Source organism: Python bivittatus, unplaced genomic scaffold, assembly GCF_059951505.1.
Source record: "Python bivittatus isolate LINGU-HERP-01145 unplaced genomic scaffold, Pbiv_v1 ctg000100_np1212, whole genome shotgun sequence".
Taxonomy (NCBI): Eukaryota; Metazoa; Chordata; class Lepidosauria; order Squamata; family Pythonidae; genus Python; species Python bivittatus.
The window spans coordinates 3202519-3229185 of NW_028277038.1; the positions used below are offsets into that span (position 1 = coordinate 3202519).

Consider the following 26667-nt stretch of genomic DNA (forward strand, 5'->3'; position numbering starts at 1 on the left):
CAACTCCACTCCAAGCTGCCCAAAGGCTGAACTGCTGACAAGAACAACCAGGAAAAATGGCTCTTAAAAGAAGCTGCCTTCTATAACTCAAGCTCAAATGGCGGCCGGGGGGTGGGTGGGGGGGAGGGGATATGGCCGAGTACATCAATTTTGGCATATTTGGGCAGAAGTGGCCAAAATGCTTCCAGGTATTGTTGTTCAAGGTGTAACGCAGCCCCTGGGGAGTCGTTTTCCTTTATGATATACAGGCAGACCTAGCATGAAAATGGTTTACTAACCATTGGCTGCTCTGAATTGGTTTTGGTCCGAAAGAAACTGAGGGATTTCTACAACTTGGGGAATAGCTGTTTTCATTTAGGCCATTCTCCTAACCCCACCAATTTCCCCCCCTTTCCTTGTCTTGTTCATGCTTGGCTCTTCTCTGCCCCCTTTCACCTCCAGCTTCTGTCCTGGGTGGGTGTGCAGGCTGGTTGGGAGCAGGTGAAACACCTAAACCCAACTCTTCTAACATCAACATCTCTCGGTGGGGCTCTTGGCTGATTCTTCCAAACTGATTTGGAGCCCCCATTAGGACACAAGTTGGATGAGTTGTTTTTTTTTTTTTTAAAAAAGGACCCCTTTTTGGAAAAACTCACACCTCAGGGCTTTAGGACAGAGAAAGGCCGGAGTTCAATTTTAGAGCTTAGCCCTGGAGAACTAATCACAATAGGCAGTTCTCAGCAAGTGGGCTAATGGCCTGTCTTGTATAATGCAACTTCTCTGTTTCTAAACCTCACCTTGCAATGTAAGGGGAACATTACAGGTCCCTGGAATTTGAGCCCAGCTTCAAGCTTGGAGACTATAAGAGAACTCCCTGCAGCCGAACAAGAAAAAGGGGTATTTCAAAATCTCATTAACAAAGAAAATGGAGGTTGTGCTGCAGGCTGAGCTTGCAAAAGTTAGCCTTTCAGTTTTAGCACTCTGGGAAAAAGAGGTTCAGAAAACTTGCCAAGATCCCACATTAACGAATTCACTCACAAATGAAGGTGAGACTTGTATCTATTCAATTTCCAAGTTTCTGTGCTCTAACCTCTTCTTGGTTGACCTTAAACATGACGAATAAACCTCTCCGTGAATCTCGTGTCTCTGGCTGTGCTCCACGGTTAGGGACTTAACAGAGATTTTTCCAAAAAGGGAGAAAACTCATAAGGAGCCTCAGAGGGCTGAAAATATTATTAAACAGTTACTTCACTGTGTCCTTGGTGGGCCACCGTCCCTGGTAGGGTGAACTACAAGTGGGACCAGAAAGGAAACAGGCTTGCACAGATATTTGGGGTTTGCAACAGCTCTCCCAATGGAATCCCAGTGTTTCTGGTCATGGAAGGAGGAATCTTCCTGGAAAATCTCAGCAAGTGTGGAGTCCTTCATACAACCTCTCTTTTGCCATGGGCAAAACAATGGTTGCAGGGCATGGTGAAACCAGTGATAAATGGATCAGCCCTCCTGGGTCAAAAAAAGGGGGCAGCGCACATAGGATCAAAGCTAGAATTTGGCCAGATCGTTTGAGGCTGTAGGTTGGAGTAAGGGATCCCTTTGTTCCCATGATTGTTGAGCATTTGCAGAGTTTTGGATCCCCTCCTGAAGCCATCCTCCTCTCCTTAAGAATAATAATGCCTAACGCTGAAAAACTGGCTTCTCCACACGGCTTCAGATTCTTGCACCCATTTCTGCATCTTGGGGGTGGGGGATTGTGGGTTCAATCTTGCAAATAATTCGGAAGCTCTGGGGGAGAGGGCGAAAAACTGCCCAGCCAAGCTTCCACCAGGTTGCGTTTCATGAAGAGCAGCGCAACATGACAAATTTTGAGTGGCTTTATCAAGGCTATTAATATTTATCAAGAGAAACCAGCTGGCGCCATCCATCAGGACTTGTGTTGGCAGAACTGCATTTCCGGGATCCACAAAGGAGGCATTTTATGTGCTGTTTTTCCACTGGTGTGGGGGCTGCTTATCCTGTTCGGTTGAAAAGGCTCGGATTTCACAACATGCAAAGGAGGGCTTTTGCAATGGTGTATCTGGCTGCAGGAAAGCCGATAGCTCGGGCAATTCACTCGCTGGAGTGTGAGCCAATGTTTTTGCCCCTTCAGTTGCAAGAGTGACCCAGAAACCAGGTGATTTACTTCTGATGTAAACCAATACTCTGGTTTACACATCACACAGAGTCAAAAGCGTTGGGTCAACTTAGCATATTGACTTCATCCACCCATTGTAGTGTGTTCACTAGGCCACAATTAAGCTAATCACTAGAGCAAAGTGTGAACCAGCTTCACTGGTTGGCTTCATGCGTCATGACACATCTTAATGGGGATTGTTTGATGTTGGCTGACGCACGGTGTAAACCCATCCAGTGTGGTTTATTTAGCAAGCCATCATGACATAATCATGGTTCAGAATGATGTCCAAACTAAGTCAGGCTGAAAATGGAGATTCATGAAGGAAGGGCGTCCAAAAGAAAGGAAGGAAAGAATGAAAGCAAGTGTTGCAAGAGGCAAGAACTTGACACCAAGCATTCACTACATGGATAAACGGGTTAAATGAATATAATCAGATGAATTGTAATTAGGCTCAAAATGGGTGGGCAACTTTTGGTTCAGCCGGTTGTAAGAACCCAGCAGCTGTCTTAGCAGGTTGCCTGAGACAGCACAACCCATTGAAATAACCAGCATAGTGCAAAGGTTGAAGTGTTGGGCTAGACCTGGGGACATCCTGGTTCAAGTCCTCCTCAGCCACGGAAAGTCACTGACATGGATTGGGTGCAGTCTCCCAGCCCAACCCACCTCGCAGGATTGGTTTTATGGGGAATAATTGGAGAAGGCGGGGCTAGATATGCTTCCTTGAAGGAGCTCCTGAAGGAAAGGCAGGCTACACTTTTAACAAGTAAAATAGATGCTCTCTGTCAATACACCTATTATGTGATTGCAGTTACAATCTGGAATTAGACTTTAGCATATGTGGGGGACTCAACTGGGTCATGATCGTGCTGTGGGGCAGAGCATAGTTCCTGTGGGCCTCGTGGGCCTTCTGGAAATGGGCTACACCATCTTGCACGTTTCCTAGCAAGAATGGCATTTTGTGGAGCGCCGCGTGTTTGCAGCTGGCAAACACAGAATTTGCCATTTTCACTTTACCAGGATTTACTTATGTCTGACACTAATTTCCCAGCAAGATCTCTTGAGTTTTTTTTTTTAAAGAACATCTACTCACCACTGAGCAACTAATGACTCCTTATTAGCTGTCCCCAGGGAGAGAGAAGCAGGGAGGGCCGTGAAGGGCGGGAGCGATGGGCTCCGTTGGCAACTTGGCTGAAGTTGAATTGGCAAGACTGCCCTGCCCTTCTTCCCCTCTGGAGCGAGCTGGTTTTCCACTCCCTGCTCGGATCAATCCGCTCGCAAAATGACAGAATGAATGACTTGGGGATGCCGGTCCTCTTTTCAAAGATTCTTTCCAACTCTGGTTAGGGAGGTTCCTTCTCTGGAAGCGTTGCCCTCACTCTCAGCCCTCTTGAGTGGCAACAGCGCAGGGTCTGATTTGATGCGCTACGTAGCGCTATATCGGCGAGTTCCTTGGGCAATTTCTCACGGGCCCATCCCATCCCAGAAACGAGTCCAGGAAAAGTTTAGCTCACTTTCAATGCTCTTAATGACTTCGTGTGACTTCAGATCCGATTGGGTTGGTAATCCCATAAACGGAATATAATTACTGGGCACATAGGCCTCTGAAGGGGGCAGTGACAAAATGACATCACGATGCAAACCCCATGACTTCCATACTTGCATGTGCAAGCCCTTATCTGGATGCAATGGTGGTTTGCTGACCTCCATGAATGGGTCTTCTTTTGACCGGCTAAGCCACCTTTTGCTATAGCCGTATGCTACTACCGTGCCTGAAAACTATTTCGCTTGCATTAGAGATACTCCCGTCCCTTAATAAAACAAAATGAGCAGTCAAAGGAAGAAAAAAACCCTCATCAAGTGCCCAAACTTTACTCCCCCCCCCCCCCGCAAGTATTTGCACTTCTTAACAGTTGGCTGAGACTTTGGCTAGTGCTGCGTTGATAATATTTCTCCCCACGCATTTTTTGGACATTTGCTTTTAGTTTTATTGCCAATTAGCTTGGCATTCCACTTCTGTGTCTATGCTGGAAAGGGCAGAAATCTGAACCGGAGCTCTCATCAAAAGGGCATTATTGGTAAAACAGCAAGGAAATCACAGATATTACGACGTTGTTGTGGATTAAATCTGGGCCGGAAAGTAAGGGACAAGACAGTAAAAATGACAATTCTCTCCTATCTGCTGCAGCGTGTAAACCTTATTAGTAAGAGCTAATTGTCTCCTCCGCATTTCAAAATAAGAGGGTGAATGGAGCTATTTCTCCATTATTAAATTTTTGAAGGCATGGTAGTTACATAAAGTGAATGCTACATAGATGGGGGAATGCATCAATAGTATTGACTTGTATAGGGGACTTTTATAGGAAATGTTAGAGAGCCATTGGGTCTGACTCATACACAGCGGTAGCTGTTCATTTAAACCAGTGTGTGTGCGTGTACTAGTTAAGCACCTTCGATTTTCACAGGAGAAATCCAGCTTCAAATCCTCAAAACATTCACTGGATGTTCTCGCAACAATCAGGAGCCCACTGTTCAACCTTCCTTGCAGAGCAGCTGTGACAATTAAGACGAAAGCGTAGACAATTGTATAAGCCACGTTTTAGGGTTTGGGTGGATCGCAGAATCATCCAGGTAGAAGAATTCATGCTGTCTATCTACTCCACGGAAGGCATGAAACAGATTGAAAGAAAACCAAATCAATCCATCAACATAAAATCAGTTACAACTACTCCCAAAGCTTTACTAGTAGTGTAACAATTGTATTGCCCCTTGGAAAGTGAGAAGGATCATACAGGTATGCTGGCGGGAGGGAGTTTTCAAAATATAGGCGCCACGATCAAGAATTCATTTCATTCCTTACGAGACCATTCTTCACCCAAGGTCACTTGGGGAGCTTCCATGGCTGAGGGTGGACTAAAATCTGGGTCTTCCCACTCCTAGTCCAACACCTTAACTGCTACACCACACCGGCTCTTGGGGCATCTTGTTAAACTGCAATAAAACAAATTCACAGAAGACTTGGGGATGATATTGATCCAGGAGTGGAACAGCTGTGGGGCATATGGGGAAATAAGTGGGGTCAGAACTCATGGCTAGCCTCAAGAAAAGGGGAATGACATCTTCCAGATAGATAGGTTGGAAATATTCCCCCTTTTTTTAGTGTGTGCCAAATTTTTAGAACAGTCACCTTCTAAATCATTAAGTTGCCAAACACAATTATCTTAAAAATACTAGAGCAGCTGTTTGAACATATTGATCCAGTTGAGAGCTTCCCCATCTAGGGTCTTCAAACAGCTGCCCAAGGTTAATGTCCCTAATACCTTATTCATTTATCATCTTTTTCAGGATGGGGGGGGGAGGTGAGTTTTGTTCTTTTAAAACATCACGTCTCTCATCTGCTCTCGGCAGCCTGAGAAACTGGTGATAAAATTAACTGAGCGAATGGAGAAGTTCCGACAATGTATACTGGAAGATTTCGATTTGGAAGGGATGTTTTCATGTTAATTTTAAGCTGTTTGGCGGCTTGGTTTGCTAACTCAAGCACCAGTTTGTGGGAAGGCGGCTACTGGTGATTCTGGACCACTCACTATCTCTTAGTCCAGCCGATCTTTCAGACTTTCAGAGCTTTCTTGAGAAGGAGCAAAACAGACAGAGCTCTCTTGAACTCTCAGGGGGAAAAAAAACCCTGGACATACAGTAAATTCAGTGAATCGTTAGAGGCCAAGATCTAAGGAATAAAAATCATACATTTCTGTCTTTGAGCGTTGATCACTCTTCCTTTTCCAGCTGAGCCCAAAGTCAGTTCTCCCCCACCAAAATGAATACAAGTAAAAGTAGAATCAAAATGTTCATGTCAAACATCAGGATATGAACACAAAATAGAAATAACAAGTGTCAAGAGACAGGGATGCTGTGATGGTAAATTGCCAGCTGATGAAGCCGATGTTAAAAATAGATTTTTGGAAGCCTTTTCGTTCCCCACGGCCCACTTTTCTTGCTGGTAGGAGAGACAAACTTGCTCTGAAGATAAACAAAACTACATTAGTCCAGCAAAGAGATTTGCTGTCTTTAGTTGTTTTTCCAATTGCTGACCATGTCAAAAATGTGTGTGTGTGTCTATTTGTTCATATGGGAAACCTGGTTGCCATCATTTTGCTCTGTTATTATCTGCCCTGGTGCAGTTTTGGCCTGCAAGCTTGGCTGAAACGCAGATTGGAAAAAAGAGGGACTCACGTCATCTTCGTGGGGAGAGAAAAAAAGAGTCTCTTTATTTTGGTCAGTCTTTTTATACTTTGCTTTATGGCTGAAAAAGGTTGCATCTGAAGGGAAGAATTACCTGCCCGGTTTGGTAGTTCTGTAGCACGTTCTCACCTTGACCTTTGAAATCACTGCAACCTTGAAAGGTGAATGGCTTGCGTAGTCACTTTTGCAAATTTCCTGACACTTTGTGAGTTCACTGGAAGTTGTGAGTTGTTCCTTCTCTGCTTTGCCTCCAGTCCAACTCATTTCTGGTGTCAAAGGAAAGCTAGAAGAAAATTGCATGAGACAAACTGGTCGAGAGTGGGATTTGTGTGGTTCCACTCCTCAGGTGATATTCTTTTTTATGAAGACCCATCACTCTCGTCTTTTGAACATGGGTTGGATGGCACAGCAGATACCACATCTGGAGCCTTCCTAACATGTTGGTCTTTGGGCCCTTAATCTTTACCCAGTTGAAGTCCAGTATATCTGAAGGACATAAGGTTGGAAAGGGTGCTTCAACAGCATCTTGAATTATAGATGGCCCTAAGCAAAGAACTAGATGCTTCCTTCCATCTTTATCCATAATGCTACCTTAAAATGGGAGGCTGTATATATTTTCTCAGACTAATGGAGAAAACCCTCGCCCTGCCAGCTGAGGTCTTCAGTGGGAATTAAATGACCTTAAACGTAGCACCTTGCAAGGAACCATTCCAGTTACAGTAAAGAATTCAGGGAGAGCAGTTTCATTCTTCTCAAGTGCCAAATACTGGAGATCAAGCGGGTTAACGTATAGTTACTTATAAAAAGAAAGGTCCTCCTCCTCCTCCTCCTCCTCCTCCTCCTCCTCCTCATTCCTCTCCCCCTCATGCCCCTGACTTGAGAAATGCAGGTAACCAAATGAGAGAGACCTTTTAGAGGCTGAGGAAGAGAATTAGGAGTAGACCATCATCCTTAATTTTGATTCTTTTTGGGGTACCACATGAGAGCGATTCTCCCTTGAAAATTCTCAAAACACGCTCACATTTTTTCTGTTAAGGTTTGTGTGCTCCCTTCTAATACTATGTATGCATGATCTCAGATTGGTTTAATAGTCTTCTTTGGGCCATTGTAAGTCAAAATTGGGATCCAGGCAAAACATATTTTTCCTGCTTCCATCTCTGTCCTTTGGGTTCTTAATTCTCTTGGCCTTCTCAGCACTTTCACCTTTCCGAATGCTCCATCTACTAAAGCAGTTGACTGTATAGTGAAATAGCTTTCTCTATTGGGCTCTGTCTCCTAAAGTTTCATTTAAACTCTCCTCCCTTTCATTTTCCATCCTTGGATTCTTGTCCCCTCTCCACCCACCTGCAGACTTGACTGCTCCATTTGAAGCTGCAGGCAATTTTTAGAGCTTGGGTCTGTTTTGAACATCAGGGAGGACCTTGTAAGCTGCACCTGACCCAGTGACCAGAATTTTTGCCCTCGGCTTTAGATAAACTCTTTAGATCTGGCAACGGAAAGGATCTTCTAAAATCTCAAATGCAAAATGCATTTATGCTGATAGATAAGGAGATAAAACATGTATCAGCAAACATACGTATGGAGTAATTCTCTAAGGGTTCTTATTTCATTTACCGGGTCTTGGAGATAACTGTTCTTTCCTAAAGGCCTGTATTGGGTTTCACTCTTGATATACCCAGGGTTTATTTCAATTTCTTAGGTAAACCAGTCGCTGTTGACATGCCTACCCTTATGGTCTCATTCCCTTGGATTTATTCATGTCTTGTTTCGGATGGCATTAGAAAGCACTTCAAAATACAGCCTTCTAAAAGTGTTACATTTTTCCAAAGGCTTCTGGGATTTTATCCTGGGTGTATTCAGCCATCTGTAGTACCCAAGTAAATGCTGTTAACAGCTTTTACTTAAGAGAGGTGACAGATTATGCCCAAGGAACAAAGAGTCTGTTGGATTCTTTTCTTTGGTTTTCTGTTTATTCATATGGACCAGTGCTGCAGCTCTAAGCTTGCTTACAGCAGCTTGTCCCATGGGACTTCTGAATAAATATGCTTAGAATTGCATGGCAATCCTATGCTCATTTGTTTGACATGCTCCACTGAAATCCACCAACCTTACTTACATACGATTATGATGTGTGATGAGCTGAATGGTAAGAGGGGTTTTGCTAGGGCTAGACCAAGCAGACCCAGGATTACATTTGGAGCTTGAAAGAGTAATTGTGGAGGTAAGAACTCTGGACTGATTTGTTCTATGATCCATCTGTTGTTTGTAGTGTCATGAAGAGTCTTCTCCAACACCATAGTTCAACATTCTCTGTCTATCCTGCTTCTTCAGAGTCCAACTTTCACTCCCATAGAATGTCGTAGAGAGAACGATTGCCTGCATGATTCTGATCTGTCTAGGTATAAATACAACACAGAAGCTGAATATTTTTTCCAAGGCCTTCATGGCTGTCCCACCATGTGCTAGTTGGCAGTGTATTTCTTGATTGCTAGCTCCTTTAATGCTGATCATTGATCCTAAAAGACAGAAGCTATCCACCACTTCAATATTTTCATTGACAATTCTAAGGCTGATTTGCTGTACCTGTTGTCACTAGTCTGGCCTCTTTATATTAGTCCCACTTTTTTCACTGTGCTCCTTGACTCTCATTACTACAGCTTGCAAATCATTTCCATTTTCAGCTATCAGAATAGTGTAATTAGCACAGCGTAGATTATGGATGTTTCTTCCTCCCAGTTTTAACATCTTCTTCCAATCCAGCTTCCTTTGATATCTATCTATCTATCTATCTATCTATCTATCTATCTATCTATCTATCTATCTATCTATCTATCTATCTATCTATCTATCCAGCATTTAGGATGAGTAAATAAGGAGAGAGTATACATCCTTGACTCACTTCTTTGCCAACTTGGAGCCAGTCTGTTTCACCGTGTTCTCTCTGGACTGTGGCTTTCTGTTGTGGCTTTCTGTCCTGTGTATAAGTTTTGCTTGAGGACAAAGGACATTCCACAACATGACACAGTCAACACAGTCAAAGGCCTTTTTATCATCAATGAAGCACATGTTGAGTTTTGGGGCGGGGGCTATTTTTTGGCTTTCTCAATTGCCCACCATGAATCAGAAGCAGCTGAAGGAAAGAGCAAGAGAGTCATTGGGCAGCGGGATATCTCTTCATTATTCAATGTGAAGCCTGTTTGGTGAAGAACATTTCCCATTCTTTAACTATTTCATCCTATCTCCCTAAGCTGAGCTTGGTGAAGGGAGAAAAGATAACGAGGGGGCTGAACACATTGGAGAAAGCCACAAGGCTTCGTCCATTGTGTCACCTTACAAATCAGCAATAACCTCTTGTGAATCGTAACCCATTTGATCATCTTGGATCGAATATACATTTCATGCATTTTTTAAAGGAAGTCTGGAATGGAGTCTGGAAAACACCAAAGCACGCCTGTACTTGATTCAGTCCTGTAAATTCCTCCTTGGAAAAAATGAAGGCAAGTCAGCCCAAACTCTGAAGCAGGACAAGCATAGCTGAAATTTTGCTGAGAAATTCAGTTAGGGAAATAATAATAATAATAATAATAATGATAAAAATCAGACTTGGGTCTGAACTGATCAAAATTGAGGTCATCCTTCATAAAAAAAGAGAAAGAGAGGGAGAGAGAGAGAGAGGGAGGGAGGAGGATAGAAGGGAATCCAATATAGAAACAGGCCTGAACAAGCAGATGGAAGATGTGCAGTGAAAATAAATAAAAGAGGAGGAAAAAGGATTCTCATGCAAAACAAGACTGTGATGGAGGAAGGAAAAGTGTGGCTGGGATTTGGAAGTGAGATACTGTGTTTACGTGTGTACTTTCTGGGGGTGGGGAATGCAATCAAAAGTCTGCCCTTTTCATTGGGCCTGTCGATATTTGTGTGATCAGCTGAACATTTTGATTTTAATGCTGCTTTGGAAAAACCACTCAGGGAATCTGTTTTCTGAAGAGCAAAATATATATCAATAACAAATCATCACCACCACCACCACCATCACCACCACCCCTGATTAGTTTAGCATTAGTTTAGCTGAAGGAATGTGTGATAAGATAGCATCTATCAACATGAGAAATCAAATAAATATTTCAGCATATGTCCCCCACTTGCTTATGCTGCTCCATCCAGAAAGACCAGCAACGTGCTTGTTTTGCTTGACCCTGCAATTATAATAAAGCAGAATTTCATTCCATCCATCCATCCATCCATCCATCCATCCATCCATCCATCCATCTATCTCTCTATCTCTCTATCTCTCTATCTCTCTATCTCTCTATCTCTCTATCTCTCTATCTATCTATCTATCATCCATCCGTTCATCCCTTTATTATGACCTTTAGGCCAGAGTGTGTGTCTGTCTGTCTGTCTGTCTGTCTGTCTTTCTATCTATCTATCATCATCATCATCATCATCATCATCATCATCATCATCATCATCATCATCATCATCATCATCATCTATGTTCACCCAGGCCTTTGGCAAGCATGATTAAAGCCCCCTTTTCTTCTTTGTTCTCATCTGGGTTAGGTATCTTTTTTTAAAAAAATCTCTTTTTTGTTTTATGTTGTAAATGTGTTTTTTTAAACATCCGTAAATGTTAAAGAGTCTCTGGGAGCCGGGCGGCCTATAAATCGAATAAATAAATATTCTATGTTTTTGCCGCATTCCGAGAATCAACAGCTGATTTTTCAAGGGGCTGCGTAAGGGGAGAACCTGGCCACCGAAAGCCTTGCACATTTCATTTTTACTCAGTACAACAGTTTTACGATAAGAAAGAAAAAGAGGATAATTTGAAAAGAGACCAGGTGCCCCACCCGAAACCTCACGCGCTTTCTTTCCTGCTGGTGTCATGGCATATTCGCTTTTCCAAATTGTGCCTCATTACCGAGAACAATCCATTTCGGCAGATTGGACCGTCAAAATACTGCAGGTGATCATTTCACAGGGAAAGGTCAGCCCATCCCCGTGTCACATTTCCCTGCCGAACGGCTTTCCTTCCCGTTGGGATCCTCCAGGGAATATCAGGTGGGGAGGATGTCTCTTGCAAGAGAAAAATTAATCTTAAATCACACGCTGAGAGAAGAAGAGAGAGACGGGTTAATTATATTTCCCTAGGGTTCTTTCACACTGGTAGAACTCACAAATGGGAGATTACAACATTATTTCAGGGAGAAATCACCGTTTGGGTAATGGAAATGATTTAGTAACAGAATACCAGCAATTAACCCAAGTTGCAAATAAAGCCTGCAAGAGAAAATACAGTTGGACATCCTTCCTCCATCAACGGGATGGGGGAGAGATTACTATATGCGCAGAGATGGAATGATTCAACACTGCCCACTATGGAGGAATGGTTGGTGAAGTTGACAGATCTTGCTGAGCTGGATACATTAACTGCTTTGATTAGAGAAAGGGCACTGTCTACATTTATTGGTGACTGGAAACCTCTTATGGACTTTTTGCATAAAAATGAAAAAAATGAACTTGAGATTTATGGTTTTGATGATTTGACAGGATAGATTATGGAAAGAAGAGTGTCATGATGTCACTTGAGACAGAGAGCTTAAAATATAATTGTACTTATAACTACTGTGAAGAATATCGGAAGCCACTTGTTTCTTTTTTCTTTCTATTTTTCCTCAACTTTTCTTTTCTTTTCTTTTTCTTCCTTGCTTTATATGAGTTGGTGTTAGTTTTTATCTTCTTGTTTAAAATCTTTAATAAAAATTATATATATACATATAACATAAACGTGATGGGAGAGATTTCAGCAACTTGTAAAGAACAGGCAGGTTGGTGAGAGAATCAGAGTCACCCCAGAATGGAAGGGGGATTGTAAGAATGAGTTCAATAGACAGAGAAGAAAACCGTTCCACATGGTTTCAATTGGCTGGCTGTTTTGATTTGAACATCTGAAAACAAGGCTCTAGAAAGCCGCTTACATAATGATGTCCTCTGTATTGCTGGCTTGTTCAGGTCACATTAGACTAGGTTGAAATTGCTACGCTGTGTCAGGAAACTTGCTTTTAAAAGAGGGCCTACTCACTTAGGCAAGATGGTTAGGGAAGTGATCCAAGAGCTGAGCCATTCTGTTCTGCGAGGGCGGCTTTAGGGAGCAGCTGAGAAGACGGGCGGTCTTCATTTACTCCAAGAAGTTAGGAAGATGCCCTTCAGCAGAGCTACTTGAAGGTCAAAGTCTTCTACAATTACCACTGCTATTGCTGGAACCCCCTTTCTGGAGGTCTACTTTCTCCAACCTTCCACGAGGAGTGTGCTTTGACCCCGTCCCCCCCAAGGTGTCGTTCTTCCAAGAGCCTCCAACAATTTTGAATGTGAGATCTTCTCTGTTGCAAAGGCGATTAAAACGGTGGCATTTCCTTAATTTTGAGCTCAACATTTGATGACTGCGTGAACATGTCAGTGTAGTTTTCTTGGCAGTAGTTTGTAATTATTTTCCAGTGGCAACTTTATTCGAGTTCCTAGTTTATCCTACATCCCTAGGATTTTTTGAGCGGTCTTCCATTCAAGTGCTAACCAATTCTGAGTTTTCTAAGTTTTCCAAGACTGACCAAAGTCAAATAGATGCTGCTGCCTAGCTAAGCTGCCCAGTCTGTTGGTTGGTACTCAGTCCTGGCTTCCTCATTGCCTCCGTAGGCTGTATCCAGAGTTAATGCATTGCAATTAAACCAATGTCCCCCCCTCCCCCAGCTGCCATTGATGGGGAAAAAGTTTCTTTTCATTTCATGAATGCATAATCTCATTTATAAATTCCCCAGCTATTGGCAATAAAGATGGCAACCTTTAAACTGCATCTTGGCAGCACTGAAGAGTAAATTGTCTAAATGCGGAGGCCGAAGTGGCAAGTTAGAATGTGTACACACCACATCTGACACACAATTGCCAGAGTGGCAGAAAAATAAACATAGCTTTTTCCTTGCAATTGCTGTTCATTAATATGTATTTGAATCCCGAAAACACCACTCAGGCAGGAGGAGAAAGTATGTTAAAGAGAAATTACTGTGGTTTATAATCATTTTAGCAAAGCACCTAATTTAGTCATTAAGCTTGCTTAACAGATGTACGTTGCTTTGCTCTTTGATCGGATGGGGTGCGGGAGTGGGGAGGAGAGGGTAGTGAATAATTGATTAAAAAAGGGAGCTGAGCACATGCACATCCATACACTCACACCCCGCACAAGCGCACGGATATCCTCCTCTATCATGTACATTTTAAGAGTTGTCTCATAAAAGTCTGAACTGGGATTTGCCCAAATGTCATATTTATATTTTGTTAGACACATACCTTAAAGGACAAAGCACCATCAGAGCAGGAACAGGTCGGAGGAATAATTGTGAAGGGATTCTATTTTTCTGTAAGGAGGAGGCATAAATAGTCCAGATCAGCTAAGTTCCTTCTTTGGCAAAGTCAGCTATTTCAAGTAAATACCCAAAAGTATGTCATGGTAGAATCTGTCAGCTGAAAAAGAGCGTCTCCTGCCTTCTTTCTTGATTGATGATGGTATCCTGCTGCTTCTATCAGATGACTGCTTGATTTTAGTATTTTCTTAAAGTGAAAAGTTGGGAGGTTTCTTGGTAGTATAGTTGTGGGGCTTGCATCAAATGTGTGCTGTGCCTACAAAGGAAGGAACCTGTAACTACTGTGCTGGCAATTGTCCATTTCAGACCTAGGTTCCAGATGTTAATGGTAGTAACCACTTACTGCGGGAAGGTTCAAGAAAGACGTCGTGGTGGAATCCATCTGCGGATATCCGCACTCACAATCTTATCAGGACTAGGAATTGCCCATAATACAGTTCAGCTGTGAAGGACTGGTCTTCTTGATTTTCTTATCTGATTCCAGTTTCTTATACGATAAAAACATAAGGGAACCTGTGACCCACCAGATGTTGTGGAACTCTGACTAGCCTCAGGCTGTATGGTGAGCAGAGCAGGATGATAGGTTTATAGTTCCAGAACATCTGGAAGGCTGCCAGTTCTCCACTTCTTCTCTAAAGGCTTTCAGAAGTCTCCTGGAGTAGCTTCAGTACTCAGTTTCAGAAGGAGTGTCTTGACAGGGAAAATTTGCAGTTGTTGCCAAAGGCTCTTTGTACTTGGTGCCTGCGATTTCCCTGAAACCATCTTTTAAAAAAATGCAAATAGGTTGAAATGTTCAGGTTGGAAAAATGAGAAGTGCATCAAATCTACATGGACATATTCATCTCTCTTTGCATCTCATACAATAGCATCTTTCTCCTACCTACAGTATATCTTTCAGTTTTGCATTATTCTTGGGTGAGAGATTTTGTGTGCCAAAACTTGACAAATTTACAAAGCTCCCTAATACCAAGTCAAACCACAATCCCGGTTTCTTGGCTTTAGCTATGATATGTGTTCTCACCACACAGTAAGCCACAGTAATTTGAACTATGGTTTATGGAATTAATTCAATTGCCTTTAAGGGTGTACACCAGCCTGAATCACAAGCTGTTTAGCTTAGCCTGTGGGTCAAACCCAGCCACAAATTGGCAGAGACTTCCGGTGTTTCAGATAAAAGCTTTTTTTTTAAACTTGGAGATATCAGGACTTGACCCTTGGGCCTTCTGCATGTACAGTATGTGATTTACTGCAAAGTTATGGACCCAAATGCTAATCTTGGTTGCCGTAGGTTAGGTTTTTGTCCATCTGGCCAACTTTGTGCAAAGCCATTTCTCCCCACCTGGTTGACAGTATGGTTCCCACAGAATCCACCTTATTCAGTAGCACTCTATAAACCCTAATTACTTGGGCTCGATGCCACACTCACTGATTTATAGAGTAGCTTCATTAATGTCCCGTTTAGATGCTGTGGATAATCCCTACTGTTGGCTGATCCTTCCATTGTGTTAATGGAGAATAAGAGAAGCAATCACAATTTGAATTGGATTCTCAACAAGCTTTTGGTGGACCTCCTGGCCCCAATTGACCACAGCAGCCATATGACAGTCAGTTCATCTTCGGGTGCACATAAAGACTTAAATAAAGTCATTATTCCCTGCCGTGAGTTTCGGCAGTTTCCAATTCTTCCTCTAGAGTTTTCCTCTTGGTGGTCTAATCAGCTTTAGGTTTTAATTAAGCAGCTGTCATTTGCTTCCTAGTTCTGTTGTGACCTGCTGTTGTATTAAATTTTAATTGAGCAAAGGCTGAATCAGAAATAGGTGCCTTCAGACAACAAAGGAATACCGTTAGCAGGTTACAGTTGTAATTAAGAAGAGTCTGCTGAAGCACTAATATAGCCAAGTTCAGAGGAAGAATTAGGAATAAACACAGAGGTCATTATTATGGCAGGACAGGAGCTGGCTGCTCCCTTCTGACTGGGGAAAATTTCATGTTCAAAGTGTACTCTTTATGTAAAATATAATGTTGGAACAACATCACTGTGATTTCTAACTTACCTCTGGGACGTGTCTTCTGCAAGGTTGGGGTGTATTAGTTTCATCTCCAGTCCATTTCAGTTTCAAATATATTCTATTATAAAACCCTGCTGTTCATGTTCATTTTTCATTTTTGCCTCCATCTATAATTTTCAAAAAGCATGGATGTTCTTATGCACCTACTTCCCAACTTATCACCTTTCCATGGTATATGCATTTGGGTTTGAACATTATCCCATTTGGGGGATGGAAAATGACCCTTAGAAGTCTTGCAGTTAGTTGTAACTGGGTCAGAAGATCGATCAAGGGAATAGGAACAATAGGCAGGACAAAACCAAGCAAGAATCCGGGTTCATCTAATAGGATCAGAATCGCAAGCCACAAACAAGAACCAACCCTGGTTCAATTAATGTGTTCAGAATCACAAGCGAGAACCCATCCAGGCCCATTGCAAACTAAAGTATTTTATGCTCCAATCTAGAACCCTACCTAGGTTCTGCTTTAGCAGCTGACAAATGCACTAGTCATGAGAAGTACTACCTTATGAGTCGACCTGCAACTCACAAAGAGATCTGCTTTCGCATCATCTAGCTTCTGAACTTCTTGGCGAGGTCTCCTCATCCATCAGACGTGGGTCCCCCCCCCCCCATCTCCATCAGTTACTTTCATGTTCTTTCCCTTGTTATGGTTGGGCTAGCGGGCTCCTAAAACTCTGTTTTGTCTCAGGAGATGACTCAGACAATGATCTCATGATGAAGGTGAACATTTTTTTCATTTAAGTGCCCATAACGTAGAGATTTTGCTTTGTACGTTTTAAGCAAACGGAAAAACAAAACGTTTTAAGCAAAACTTGGTTATTTTCCTCCCCAAATTTAAAAACCTGATAGAAAGTATTGTGTTGTTGAAAAGAAAATTAAATGTCCAGGGAAGCAGAAGCCACCCAACTAGGCTTCACGGATTTTTTTTCTGCCAAGCAATCCATAGGGATTATGCCTAGCTGAAACTGATTTCTGCTGTCCTCCCCAAAATGCAGAGAGGCATCTATTTCCCTCTTCACCAATAACGTTGTGGTTGACCATAACATTTGAAATACTTCTCTCGTAGGCCTCTGAATGCTTTCAGTTAAACAGCTGTTAATTTTGCCTTGGGACAGATGGGTTCATTCCAGGCCTCCTGAATGTCTCGCTGAATCATGCCCAGATCAAGACACCAAGGAGAACCTTTTGACTTGACTCTCTTTGTGAAGCCTTTGCATTCATTTCCAATTCCACGGCACATTTTCTTTTCCTCGTAGGTTTGCAGATCGAGGCCCTGTTTGTTTGTTTGTAAAAACAACCTGTCACCTACTGAGATGACGTGATACTTGATTCAAGCACCTCAAAGACTCATCCTGTCCAAAGCTCTGCTATTAGGATTATCCGTCTTCCTAACCGGTTTGAATCATATCCAAGCTTGTCTCTGTTCAATGAAATGTCCAAATCCTCTTTCTGGATGTTCTGCATTGGTTCCCCCCTCCTAGGACTGAAAGGTTTAGAGAAACACCTGCATTTCAATGCTGTAAGAAATCAGCGACCATTCCGTACCTTTGTTGAATCCCCAGAATGCAACAGAGGTGCTTCTCACAATCCCGCTGGGAGGATCAGGATAAATCCAGCGCATTTTACAATCTGTGTTAGTAAAACAGTGCTTTGGTCTGCCATGGTTTTAATGGATTAAAAAAGTCTGCAAATAAAAACCTGCGTGAAGGCCCTCTTCTTCCATTCTGGCCATGACGTTCTGCAGGAGAGGTCCTTCTAAAGATATGCTTATTATTGAAGAGTTGCCTCACGGTAGGTGACACTGTCATGCGTTGCTCCCAGGTCTTACTGGAGTGGCCACCAGGCCCAGTGTTGACTGTGTTTAGAAAATCTATAAAAGCACCTCTCTGTTGCTGGATTGTGTTCTGATTGGGTTTGAATTTTGTCAGCCACCTTGACAACTTGGTTGAGGAGAAAAGTAGAGTAGAAATTGAAACCCCCCCCCCTCCTCCTCCTCCTCTTTTCCTTTGCAGCTTTCCCTAATATAAGTGCTAGGTCAGATTCCCCTAGAATCTTTTCTTTCTTTTAAAGGCAAGTATCCTCGATGTTGTTCCTTGATGTCTAAGATTTCCCGCTGCAGGTTATTGAAATGCACATGTTCCAACCATTATGGGAAATACCTGCTTGCTATCCCTTAGTACAATCTCTTATCTGCACGTTGGCCACAGGATCTCAACAGGCCTAGATGGACATTATTACATGTTCCCTCTTCTGTTTCTTCCCTTGCCACATGCACCTAATTTTGGGAGAAGGAGTAAACAGGTCTCTAATAGTTCTTTCATCAGAAATGTGGCTGATCATATTTCAGGAAGTGACTTAATTAAGGGGAAGGAACACAAGGATTCAACAGGTGCTGTCTTCCTTGGATACAGCTCCATGAACTTCATTTAAAAGAGGGGCGGATCATATCCAACCTTTCCCATTTCCATGTAGATCCAAATGCTGAAATACATAATATTTCCTATTCCATAACTATGTAACTACATGCCATTTTTACTGGTTATCCCCCACCCCACTTGTGTGTGTGTGTGTGTGTGAAAGAGAGAGAGAGAGAGAGAGAGAGAGACCTTCCTGGTGAATCAATATGATGCTTTTTGGATGGCTGGATAATGAAACATATTCATGGTTTACAGAAATGCAGATTTAACTTCTCATTGTGGTACCACTACTATTAAAGCTGGCAACAACAATAACGCTGATGGTGATGTAATTCCTATTTTGCGTTTCTCATCTTTTTTCTTTTTTAAAAAATCCTGTCCTCTCCGCACCAGATGTCAGCTGGGAAGGGATAAACTCCATAAGTACTGATGAACATAATGCACTCATGGGGAGGGGAACGGAGGGGAGGGAAAAAGGCACAAAGCATCTGGTCTGGGTCCTCTGAGATGCAGAGTAAAGAATGTATCGCTTCCCCCCCCCCTTTTGTAGCCTTCTTATTTCAAAGCTCATCCCTATTTATCCTCAGCCTGGAGCCAGATGTTTAAATCCTTTTGGAAATCAAACGCTAAACCACATGTCTCTGCATAAGGGGGATGATGTACAGATTGCAGGGAGTGTGTATGAAAGGAACTGAACGTATGGATTTCAGTGTTTTCGGAGTTAATGCCCTTCCAGTTACCAGAACAGCAGAACCCAGAGTAGGATCAACAGAGAGAGCTATTCGTGTCAGTAATCGCCATCCAGCATCTTGTCAGCTCTTCCCTAATCCTTCAGAATGGAGGAACCAAGGATCCAAGTGGGCATTTTCTACTAGCTAGGATGTAAAGCTGCTGTGTATTGTCTATGTTCACATAATATGCTTAGCTGGGTCAACGGGGAGGCTTAAGCTTAATGTGCCATGTGAATATCCTAAGCCAGACAGCATTGGAGCCAGAGAGAGCTTGGTTTTTTTAGGAAACATCTCCCAAAGTGCCCTCTACAGAGATGTTCCTAGAGCGGCCCCACAAAACAAGGCTTGTCTGGGCCATCTACCTGATGGCTTTCTTTTAACCCCTTCTTCCTGCAGTTGCACTGGGGGGTAAAATGGGTAGAAAAGGGGATGGGATAAGAAGACTCCCTCAACTGTGCCCACAAGGACTGTGACCTTAGATGGAGATATCACCATTTCTTATTTATTTATATTTTTGCAGGATGTGGTAGCCTCCCAGCCCATTTTGAGGTGTCTGGGTTTCTCCTAGAGAGGTTCAGCTTGATTGGTGTCTAGGATTTCTGGCATCTTTGCCATCACTTGAACCAACCACATGCCAAGGATGGAAATGGGGAGCTTGGGCCTGCAAAGGGAGATTTGCTTTTCAAGCCATTCTAGAAATGTACTCTAGAACAGTATTTTTCAAACTTGGCAACTTTAAGATGTGTGGACTTCAACTTGCAGAATTCCCCCCATGCTGGCTGGGGCATTCTGGGAGTTGAAGTCCACCCTTGCTAGCTGGGGAATTCTGGAAGTCCACACATCTTAAAGTTGCCAAGTTTGAAAAACACTGCTCTAGCATATCGATTAAATTCATATAATCTATAATAAATAAAGCAGGTGCTTTATTTGTGAGTTATTTCTCTTTTTCCTGGGAAAATGGAAATCTTCTTTTTTCCCTTCCAGGACATTTTTCTCTCGGTCCATTTCTCTGTTTCCCCCCACCATTTTTATATACGTTTCCTGGATCCGTGTTTTTTTAAAAACAAAACTACATCTCACGTATATGAACTCTGTGTGTGTGTGTTTGCATGTGTATTCACACACACACTACTATGTACACCTAATACACTTACACGTATGCACACACACATATACGTGCATGCACATATATACACCCGTATACACACACCCCTAGATACACATGCATATATATACACTCACACACACACAGATATACACACACATACGTATGCGGAAAGGCTACCAAGTACCTCTTTATTTGCATGTCTCCTTCTCAAAATATAGTCCTTTCTAGATGAGTCTTTTGCAAACATTTTGCACAGAGTTCTGGCTGGGGAGCGATGCGTGTCAAGGAGCCTGTTTGTTGTGGCAACACACATCGCAGTGGAGACCGGCTTGGCATGCACACCAACGTGCTACTCTAAATTGGGCCGTTTCTTTTCCAACCTTAATAGCCTGGATGGTTTGATTTCCCCATTCCAGTGGCAGATGGCACTTGAAATAGAATATTTCTCCCTCCTATTTGGAGCAATGTAGGGGGGTAGCAAGCTGCAGAAGAGTAATTGCAAACCACAAGATCAAAATCCTGGTTCTTAATTGCAAATATTGCTTTCCTGGAGCAAATGCCTTAATTCAAGTTCCTTCAAGGATCCTTGTCTTTCATTTTTGCACCTCTCCTCTGACGAAGTCCTGGTGAGAGCAGTAGCTGGAGTAATTAATCAAATGGCATCCATGGTGATGTGTCAATGAATTCTGCGTTAATGGACTCATTAGCACGCGGCATCTGAGAATGTGTCGAGCAAGAGGCATATATGGGTTTCTGAGAATGCACCGAGAAAAAGATATATATGGCTTCCCGGCCCTGAGAATGTCTCCATGTGGCATTTATTGATGAAGCCGAAAGGATCCTTTAAAATTAGCAATTGGTATCCCAGCGTTGTTGGTACCACAGCGATTTAACAAAGAAAATGAGGGATTTGCTCACTGGGTTGCTGTTTCTGCGGAGAAGGAAATGGTTTTACTGTAAATATCTGCAATGGGGAATTTAGAAATAAGGAGCTAGGAGGCAAGTGAGTAAGGATGGCAATCTGGCATTTCAGCAATCTGAGGCTGAAGGATAATCTGGTCCCAAAGAAACACAAGGATAGGTTTAGGGAGGACCCGTAGAAATTGTCCTATGTGTCACCTGGTTCCTGCTGAGCTGGGACCTGAACTATCATTATTGTCCATGGATGATGGTGGAAGTATGGCAGGAGAAAAAGCATCCAATGTGAGCTGAGACTTAAGAGGGTCATAGTCCAGCACATTTGAAGGATGCAGGATTGGGGAAGTTAGTTGGAACATCTAGTCCCTGTTCCTAGCACAACATATAGATGGTAACCCAACAGTTTTTTTAAAACATCCCACCACTCTTCTTATCACAGACAAGTTTCTGGTGTTGTTGAGAATGCTATTCAGGAGGTCTCTTGAGGGCTGTGCTGAACATAGCACAGGTCTTGCTGGAATCTTCTCCAGGTCTTTATGACTTCTACCAGAAGATGCTGGAGGCTGAATCTGACCTTCCTTATTGAAAAATAGGTGTTCTGCAAGATGGTTGTGGGGATGAAAATCGGGTGGAGGGGCTCAAACTATCTCCATACTTCACCTTATTCTTCTGATGGAAAGGCATCATATAAATGGTGCCTTCTTTATGGACCTTTGCTTTCTTCTTTGTCGTATGCTTGAATAGGACACAGAGGTCCTTAATACAGCCATTCTGACGGGGAAGCCAGTGTCCATCCCTGTGAAAGTGGTTGCTGTTGAAGAAGATGGATCAGTGAGTGATGTCTCCAGCTCCACTGAATGCAGATCAGCTGATGAAGATGTCCTCAAGGTAAGGCTGCTTCTCGAAACCTGAAGAATCCCAGGAATGGTCTAGTCACATTGTTATCAAAGGCTGAAATAGTCTTATAAACCAATAATAAGATATAATTACAAACCAGTTGCAAACCAATGACAAGATAAGATCTTCAGATGATTGGAATTTGTGGCATTTGAAAGGAATGTCTGGCTGGGTTCACCCATTTCACTAAACTAGAATAGGGTCTTGGCTTGGCACAGTGCATGAACCCATCCACTGTAGTTTACTTAACTTATAACCTATACATTGGGTGATACATACAAGTATCTCTAGGACCTTCATGGAGAACAAACCTCCTCTCCTGCTTTTAAATAAAATTAGCAGGGAGTGCAGGGAGAAAGTTTCTAACTTAGCCTTCTCCCTATCTTTCTCCTCCTTCCAGGGAGATCTAGATATATAAAATGGAGCATTAAAAAAGGTGGCTTTTCTTCTGCAACCTGAAGAGATATGGTCTTTTCTTCAGGACCCTACCACCCCGTTCCCATCTCATTAGCAGGTTAGGCCTGTGCTGTGCTTCATTTGAAAACCTACTCAGGTTCTTGAACCTTCAGAACAACTTGGTTGTTTCTGGAAAGAGACATTTCTCTCTGCTAATTACCACTCTTCTTTGATGCATTTGTGACCTGACATACCAAGCTCTCATATCTCCTGTGGATTTCCATTTGAAGCTCTAAGACATGCAACTTTATATTTTTAACTCATTGCTTTAACCTTCCCCCACCCCCCACTATTTTTGGCTGATGAGTCTGGAGAACACTTCAAAGGTAGAAGAATCTCTGACAGAGACTTGCTAAGAATGATTTTAAATAGGCAGGGAATTTTAGGGAAGGGCTAATAGTAATTCCAAAATGGATGGCTCTGATTTTTTTTTTCCCCACCAGATCCTGAAATTTAGATTTTTGCCTTCTTCTTAAAGGATTTTGAAAGAGTTCATTATCTGGTGGAATGAACCGCCTGCAAGAAATCTGGCAAGTTCACCAAATCATTTGGCAACATCATATCCTGCAGATGTGATGTGAACATTTTGCAGTTGTAAAGGGGAAAAGTCTCTCAGAAGATACTTTTCCTGCCTTCTAGTAACATTGAATAATATGGTGGCCAATTAGGGCCCTTAATTCTTTTTAAAAGGTGAGGATTCCAATGGGCAAGGCGAGGGTACAAGTTGGGCAGTGCCATTTCACACCCATGGAAAGGACCAGGAAATACCATTTTCTGATTCTAGGGGTGGCAGAGCAAATTTGTTTAGGTTTTGTTGCCTTTTAATTATGTTTAGACTATTTAGCCAATGTGGTGTAGCAGAGTGTAGGACTGGTACTGGAGAGACCCAGGTTTCAGACCACCCTCCACCAGGGAAACTCCCTAGGGGACTTTGGGACAATCCTTCTCTCTCAACCCAGCATTGAACAACCTCAAAGGCTGTTGATGGGAAAAATGGGAGGAAGGAGTGCTGTGTATGCCATTTTGAGCTCCTGAAGGAAAGGCTGGATATAAATCTAACAAATGGTACATACATACTCTAGGATTTACACTACAGTTTTACTGTGTTGTTTGACTTTTCCCCATTTTATTCCATGATGGATAAATAAGATTTTTTTCAGTTGGTGTCATTTCTGTGTGTATTCATCTTGCCTTATAGTTTGTGACATTTGGCAAGGACTAATGAGCTAAAGTCAGAGTACAAGTCACTGGCCTACTGTCTAACTTATATGCTTTATTGTTTTATGTTGGTCAATGACCGTATTAAAGAATCCCTCCTTCCTTCCTTCCTTCCTTCCTTCCTTCCTTCCTTCCTTCCTTCCTTCCTTCCTTCCTTCCTTCCTTCCTTCCTCCCTCCCTCCCTCCCTCCCTCCCTCCCTCCCTCCCTCCCTCCTTCCTCCCTCCCTCCCTCCTTCCTTCCTTCCTTCCTCTTCCCTCCCTCCCTCCCTCCCTCCCTCCCTTCCTTCCTTCCTTCCTTCCTTCCTTCCTTCCTTCCTTCCTTCCTTCCTTCCTCTTCCCTCCCTCCCTCCCTCCCTCCCTCCCTCCCTCCCTCCTTCCTTCCTTCCTTCCTTCCTTCCTTCCTTCCTTCCTTCCTCTTCCCTCCCTCCCTCCCTCCCTCCCTCCCTCCCTCCTTCCTTCCTTCCTTCCTTCCTTCCTTCCTTCCTTCCTTCCTTCCTTCCTTCCTTCCTTCCCTCCCTCCCTCCCTCCCTCCCTCCCTCCCTCCTTCCTTCCTTCCTTCCTTCCTTCCTTCCTTCCTTCCTTCCTTCCTTCCTTCCTTCCTTCCTTCCTTCCTCCCTCCCTCCCTCCCTCCTTCCCTCCCTCCCTCCCTCCTTCCTTCCATTTCTGCATGCACTATTTTTATTGCTGCAGCTGCTCTTATTCTTACTTAAAACAATATGCATATTCTTGAAGCACCGGTCACTATAAGAACCCCCCCCCCCAATATATAATACACATCAGCTACCAAATCTAATTCACATTATTAATCCCAGTCAGGTCCATATGTAGTGTGTAAACATCCAAAGTTCTAATTTTTTCATGAGGTAAGATGATAACAGCAACTAATGGCTCTTTTCATTGACATGGAAAAGTGCATGGATTGACACTGATACAGTGATAAAACTCATTATTTGCATCAAGACTTTCTCCCCAGTATATATGCCTGTCACCACAAGGGACTGATCAATTAATTATATGATTATCTGATTGAAATTGACGTAACTGAATGAAGAGGTCTTTAATTCAGAGGGACCTGTCATTCCAACCTCTTCTTTTCGTTGCTCCATTACTCAGCTGCTGATCTTCCTTTCTTGCTGCTCAGTAACTTCTTCCTTTCATACTCCCAAGTTCTGTATTACTTGTTTTGGCTCTTGGCTTGACGTATTCCCCCTCCCATCCTCTCATCACTTCATTATGGCACCAAGGGATGTGTTGAGATAGGTTCTGTGGACCTATCATGGTGTTAATTGAGTTTCTAGCGTTTTTTCCTGGAGTATTTAGGTGCGACTGAACGTTGAGTTTAAGCAGCTTGGGAGATGTCATTAAAAAAGATTAGGTGCCTGATCATATTAATATCTCTGCAGAATGAGGGAATGGCTGCATTTCAAGACTATACTGTAACATAATGCATGTTAATTCCAGTTGGTTTACATGCATGCAAGCTTTTGAATAATGCAGACATTTTTTTCTTCAAAGGAACTTTTCTAATAAGTCCATTATGTAGCCATAGGCCCCTTAGCTGCTTCACTTGGAGTGTGCTAAGGAGGTGTCCCCCAGGACGGTAGGTGGTTTTAAGGATAGGTCACATCCTCAAGAGCAGGGAATAGAGTTCACCTCCTCAAGGCTCTTACTTTCTCGAAATTTCTGCCCACATAGCCACTTAGCTGACTATCTTTGGTAGAGGTTTCAGAAGGTGACCTTGACAGAGGTAGGCCAGATATCAAGTTACTTAATCGACAAGGGGAAAAACATGGTCTAAGTCCAGGTCAAGAAGAAGATATATGTGCAAGTGACTCAAACAGACACCTCCCTAATTCACAGGAGCATAAGGGAGGATGGGGAAGTAAAGCACAGTCAGACTTGGAAGATTCCGCTACTACAGCCAATATTAATAAAAGTAATTTTAACCTTCTTATGGAGGTGGTTTGGTCTACATAATGGGGCTTTCAAATGGATTATTCTTCTCTGATTGTTAGAATCCTGTCCCTCAGGCAGGACCATGAAACCATTGGGGTCACTTTTTTCCCAGAATTATCTCTCGGAGTGGCTAATCTACGTCATCACAATATCCTCATTTATTTTTTTAAAAAGGGAGATTTCATCAATGGATCTTTTCATTTTCTTCTGCCATCTCTCTGGCCTTTTCTCCACCCCTTCTCCTTTTAAACCATGTCCAAGTTTTAATGGTGAGATCCTTGGCAGAAAAAGGCTATTGATAAATATAGCTAAGGCAGCCAGAAAAGAAATAAATTACCTGGGAATTTGAAAATCCAGGGCCCTATTTTTGAAATCTGGTACCAATTTGACTTGCAGAGAGTTTGGTCTTTTCCTTTCCTACCCCTTGTCAAGCAAGTTGCCGTAGTAAGGCTCATCAGGGAATGTGCCTTTAATTGCCTAATTTCCTGCTTCTTTACCCCATTAATTTTGTCTCTTGTTGTTCTTTTCTAATTGCTGAAATGTGCCATGTCCTCTTGCCCATGACAAATGGCATGGCACTCTTAACCTTTGATGCCTGCTTAGTTGATGTTGATGAAGTAGGTTGGAAGGAGATGGTTAAGGAGATGAGCCAGGAGTTTGTCCTCCAAATCTGCCCTTTCTGGGAAAGAGATGAACATATTGTTTCTGTGCCTGGAAATCCTGACGTGATCACTCTTTTATGCCTCTGAAGAACAGCCCATCTGTTGGCTCTTCTTGTGGCCATCCCATTGGTGGCCACAAGAAGAGACTCAAGTACTCTTCTTCATTAACTATCAGAATCCTCGCAAGCATGTGTATACTTCTATATTACAAGGGCATCTAGGGTTGTAACGTGTCCCTGGTCAGCACTGGGATTATCTGAGATGAAACAAAAATTAAGCTACAGGTTGAACCTTCAGACCAAGCAGAAGTCTAAACCGTGGAGCAAGATATAGATTGGTATCTGAAGATCAGTCAGAATACAGAACCAGACACCCAACCAAAGAACCCCCCAGGAATGTACAGGCCTGACAAGTTCATTGATTATGGAAA

General features: G+C 42.7%; 1 protein-coding gene across 3 annotated transcripts in view; it reads left to right on the forward strand.

Annotated features, from left to right (window-relative positions):
* Window positions 1-26667, forward strand: part of TMEM132B (transmembrane protein 132B) — a 158085-nt gene that overhangs the window by 115126 nt on the left and 16292 nt on the right. For all 3 annotated transcript variants that reach the window (XM_088135290.1, XM_088135292.1, XM_088135291.1), the window contains one exon: window positions 21793-21936. In XM_088135290.1, the coding sequence (XP_087991416.1) occupies window positions 21793-21936 (144 nt within the window). The remainder of the gene's footprint in view (window positions 1-21792; window positions 21937-26667) is intronic.